Source organism: Vigna unguiculata, chromosome 4 (assembly GCF_037176805.1).
Source record: "Vigna unguiculata cultivar grain cowpea cultivar isolate G323 ecotype 2 chromosome 4, ASM3717680v1, whole genome shotgun sequence".
NCBI classification, from domain to species: Eukaryota; Viridiplantae; Streptophyta; class Magnoliopsida; order Fabales; family Fabaceae; genus Vigna; species Vigna unguiculata.
This window is the reverse complement of record NC_140795.1, coordinates 30,915,497-30,920,680: the sequence shown is the minus strand read 5'-3', so window position 1 is coordinate 30,920,680 and position 5,184 is coordinate 30,915,497. Positions and strand designations below refer to the sequence as shown.

Here is a 5,184-nt window from a genome sequence, read left to right as displayed (position 1 = left end):
ATTATTTCATAATATATTTAAAATATATTCATCAATATTTCTTCCTCACAAAACTAAAAAGTTTAAAAAACATTTTTTATACAAACATTGCACAAACAATTCCAAAAATTTAGTACAATAATCTATAATTATTAATAAAAAAATTATTTTTTATAATTATTTGGTAAATTACACACGTACCCACCCCGCGCACCAGCATCCGCCCACCCGCCCCAACACAAAGTCTATTTTATTCTTATCAACTAAACCCTTTTTATTAATTATTTAATTTTTCTAATATTTTTAGTTCAATTAAATATATCTAATAACCAAAATTATTTATGATAAAATTGTTACAAATATTTATTTTATAATTACTTTTTTTGGTAACATAATTTTCAAAAATTTAATAAATTTTTTATCGTAATAATAATTAGAAGAATTGTTTTTTATCTTTTTACTATCATAACATTAGAGTAAAAACACATGCTCATAAACACATGTGTTCTACTAGTAATATTATATATATATATATATATATATATATATATATATATATATATATATATATATATATATATATATATATATGAATTGGAAAAGAAAAAAGAAACAAACCAAAGTAATAAGAGTTTCCGAAACAAACGAAAAGGTTCACTTTTCTTTCCTTTCCTTTTCGTTGAACTCACGTAGAATCCATTCTAAAAACACACTAGCAATTGGATTCAGATTCTCTCATGAAAAAAATCAATAGAATGATGTCATCTTGGTGTTATGAGTCACGAAAGCACAAAAATTTATTATAATATGTGTAGGTTCCATTAGTATTATTGTTGTTTCAATATAGCAACTTGTAAAGGCCTAATGGAAGAAGAGTGAGGTGAGGAGCACTATATAAGGGATGGATATTTGGTCATGTAACCACAACTCAACTCTATAGAAATCTTGAAGAACAAAAAGTTACATAATGAGCCAGCTTCTTCTGATTTTCCTGTTCTTAGGAATTCTTAACTGTGAAGCACAATATTTCAATACCAACCCATATGATTACCTTGAATTAGCCTTAAGGTGGCCAAACTCATATTGCTTAACACACGATGGTGGTTGCAGGGAAATAGTTCCCCAATATTTCACTATTAGCTACCTTCGTCCAAGGCAAAGGGAAGGACCTGATAAGCAATATTGTCCCTCCCCATTTACTATGCCAAATAGCACAGTTAGTATTTCTTTCATTCCCATACGTTCACATCATACTTATAACATGTTCTGTCTTTGGTTTCAAGTTTTCTTCAGGAAAAGACCTAAAATTTGTTTACGTTATTAAGGGTCTATGTTTTGATTGTTGCTTTTCTGTATAAGTTGCACCTCAACTTTTATGGACATGTTATTAAGAAAGTTGAAGTGATGAAAAGAAGTTTAATTCATTTTTTTTCGTACATATAGAGAATGTTATTCAGACGTGGCACTTCAAGTTTTTCCAGATGAATATTTTTATACTTGTATACATGCAGATGGAGGTGAACAAAAATGATCTGCTAAAGTTTTGGCCTGATCTAAGAACTGATAACTTCATTGAGAGCAAGTCATTATGGAGGGACCAATGGAGAAGGTTTGCGTCATGCTATAATATGTTGCCAAATGATTATATTGTTTATGCACTCAACAGCAGAAAGAGAAATGACCTTAAGAAAATCTTGACAAGTGCAGGTAATTCAATATGTTCAAATTCATGTTTATGTCTGTGTTTCACACATAAAAAGTATACAGAACAATAAATCTTATCCGTTCTTTTGGTTTGAGTTGTTCTTGAAACGGACCTTATAGCTATAAAATGTTAGTAGGAGGAGTTAAATCCATGATCTCTCTTTCAATTTTTACCACTAAACAGACCTTATAGTTCCTGAATCAAAGACTTAATTTATTTGGACCTTCAGCTGATCCTATACTTCGTACTAAACAAAATTTAATTAATTTTTAGTTCTAATTTAAGGAGCATCCTAAATATGAGTATATAAATGTGTTTTTATTTTGTCAGGTATTGTTGCGAGTGGAAATCCATATCCAACACGAAGGATACTACAAGCTTTCAGAAAAGCTTTAGGTGTTAATGTGGACATAATTTGTGAGCCAGATAGAAGTGGCAATGTTTATCTTGCAGAGGTTCATCAATGTGTTGATGTTTCTGGAACAACGCTTATAGACTGTGACAATAAAGCAAGAGGATGTGATGATGACCCCATCTTCCCTTACATGGGATTCCAACCAGACAAAGATCCCAATTAAATAACACTATGCAATTATAATCTCCTAAGTTGTATTACCCCTAAAACAAATACAAAAATAAGGGGTTCTAAGTGTTTGGCATGGAAATGATTATAATAAAATAAAATTTAGAAAATATTTTACCTCAGATGTGTCAAATAATAAGTACTACAAACGTGATAATAACTACTATTCTTAATTCGAAGAAAGATTACTCAAAGAGATTTTTGCGATCCTACATTTTGTTCTTTTCAAGGCATGGTTCTATTAATAAACCTTCAAGAAATGTTTGATCAGTCAAAATCACATTACCAAATCCAAATCAAATCCGATCCGGTCGGACAAAAAAAAAATCCAGTAATTAGTTCATTGATTAGTAAATGCAAGAGAATTCCAAAACTGGTGTGAACAAGCTAATATCTGATCAAAATAAATATTGTATAAAAAACGATTTAAATTATTACTGTAATAGCATAAAGTTAACAAAAGCACTATATATACTTATAATATATTTTATAATAGTATCCAATACAAACTTTACATGACAAAGCACAAATGCTCTCATACCATACCAGAAAGTATACAGAAGTTGACAAACCGTGTACACTAAAATGAAAATATATAAAAGGTAATTCCATATGTTACAAGGAATGTTTACTACTTTTATCTAACAAAAGGGATATGGGATATGGTAGATAAAGGATAAGTCACAACAAAAAGATTTCTTGAACCAAGAGTTAAAACTAATTTTCTTCAACAAATTTCGAACAAAGCATTGTCTCGATGAACTATCTGGTTCATATGACTACAATTTCCTTAAAACAAGAAAATACACATCATCCAAGAAGGAAATAAGTACATTCAAGTTTTGAAATGTTGCTTAAAGTAAGAAAGATCATTTATTACTGCATAGAGTACTAGTGCATTTTTATGCACTTTTAGAACACTTAATCTTAGCCTACTTTATATTTTGATGATGTTTTTTAACTGCATAGGTGTTTCTTGGACAGTCTAATATGTACTTTGTGTAGTTGTATATCAAGTTCATAACTCATCTATAGAAGATACAAGTCTAATGCTCAATAACCCTATAAACGATGCCATTTTGGAGAATTTATTGGTGCAAGATGGCTCTACAAGGGGAGAGATGAATGGATCTTGTGGACTTTTTCGTAAATATAGAATATGTAAAGGACAGAGAGCACACTCAAAATTTATACTAGTTCACCGTTAACACAAAGACTATGTCTAGTCTCTTAAGCACCAACTTAAGAAATTCCACTAATCAAATACTCAAATTTGATTAAAACAAGCGTATCAACCTCTTTAGTTTTAACAAGTATCAACCTCTCCGTCTAAGATCAAGAATCTCAAAGTAATATTAAGAAACACTATCAAAGTAAAAAGAGAGTACAATAAAAGCTATACTTCACCATGTGAAGAATATTATAATGTGAAGAATATTCGAGCAAGAAGAAGGCTGACAACTAGAATCTAAAACGAAGAAAAATAGGGAGCACTGCAATTGAGTGTGACAAGCCACCAGAGATTATTGTGACTAGTCACTAGAGAATATGATGTCGCGATTAACCATCATAGACTACCATGAGAGCTACAACAAGTAGCGCGGTAAGACCCGAGAAAATTAAATAAATTAATATTTATTTATTTAATAACTGCGAGGGCGGGAATCTCTAAGTTCATTAATATGGATAAAGAAGACAAGGAACAATGGTTGCTCAAGTGGTTAAGAGTATTTCAGTATTATGAGAGGACTTAGGTTCAAGCCTTGTGTATGTCATTAGCATATTAATTTAATTATTTTATTATTTTAATAATATGCTTGATCATGGTGTGTAATAATATAATCCTAGAGGTGTAGGATATGAAACATGAATTGGTTGAATGGTTGTGCAATTTTTTGGTAATTGAGTTAGGGTAGATTTGAACCTTGGCTAGCACGATTTAGCCTTGACTTTTTTGCATTTTTTTTTTGGTTCTCCAATGTTAGGGAAAACCTAGAAACCCTACTAGCCGTTAGAGAAACCAAAGAGGCATGAAATAATCTGTTACACTACAATGAACTCACATGTTAATGGTGTTAATTATTATTTTCGTTTTGGGTAATTAAAGGAGAATTAATAAGGCTAATAATGATTGAAAGGGAGGAGAGTGGTGCTCTTGGGAAGGCATTTTTGTGTGGCTACCAAAAGGGAGTTTTAGAACCCTAAAAATAGAACTTAGGAGAGTGTTAGAATGCTGGAAGGAGTGCCCAAGGGTGGAGATCAAATGGGGGATCAATTATGGTGTAAGGAAGGATTCTAAGAGTACTTTTGGAGCTAGAATTCCAGGTTAGGGGAGCTGCCATTTCCCGTTTTAATGATATTATATGCAATTGTGTTATATATTGATGCATGAAAGCTTTCTCCTAAATAAAATTCTTGTATCGTTTAACTTCTTGATGCTTGTCGTATGTGGTTTTAGAGAGAGTATGTGTGTGCTCGTGGTTTCCGTTGTATTGAGTTCTCTTTGTGACCCAATGATTGCTATGATTATCATGATTCTTCTTTTTGGCTTGATGAGATGTTTAGAGTTTTTCTTCTAAATACGGCACACTTAATATTATTCTTATTATTAATTTTATTTTATTTAAAATAGTAATATCCGACCGGGATGCTACATTTGGTATCATATCAATAGTTTTCAAATGATTTTTTGGCCTGGGGGAGTGTGTAACATCCCGTCAGGATATTACGGATTTAATAAAATAAAATAAATAACAAGTCACATTTAAAATAATTCCTCATTTCCCAAAACGTGGGAAATTTAAAATTTTATTACTGCCAAATATAATTCTAAAACTAAAGTTTATAAAACTGAAAATAAACAAAATGTCTCATGAGAGTTTACAATTTTATTTCGAAAACATAATAAGTAAAAAGA

The 5,184-nt window shown here is 30.9% G+C and overlaps 1 protein-coding gene across 1 annotated transcript; it reads left to right on the top strand.

Moving 5' to 3' along the window:
• The first annotated feature begins 890 nt into the window (after positions 1–890).
• On the top strand, positions 891–2,389 carry LOC114181338 (ribonuclease 1-like). Its single transcript, XM_028067765.2, has 3 exons — positions 891–1,195; positions 1,491–1,686; positions 2,015–2,389. Exons 1-3 carry the CDS (start codon positions 947–949, stop codon positions 2,260–2,262), a joined length of 693 nt encoding a protein of 230 aa, XP_027923566.1. The 5' UTR covers positions 891–946; the 3' UTR covers positions 2,263–2,389.
• The last annotated feature ends 2,795 nt before the right edge of the window (positions 2,390–5,184 follow it).

What these genes read in the sequence shown, in the direction of transcription:
- LOC114181338 (XM_028067765.2), top strand. Translation starts at nt 947, where the DNA reads ATGAGCCAGCTTCTTCTGATTTTCCTGTTCTTAGGAATTCTTAACTGT. An exon ending in TTACTATGCCAAATAGCACA is followed by an intron (nt 1,196 to 1,490) that starts GTTAGTATTTCT and finishes GTATACATGCAG; the next exon opens with ATGGAGGTGAACAAAAATGA. An exon ending in GAAAATCTTGACAAGTGCAG is followed by an intron (nt 1,687 to 2,014) that starts GTAATTCAATAT and finishes TTATTTTGTCAG; the next exon opens with GTATTGTTGCGAGTGGAAAT.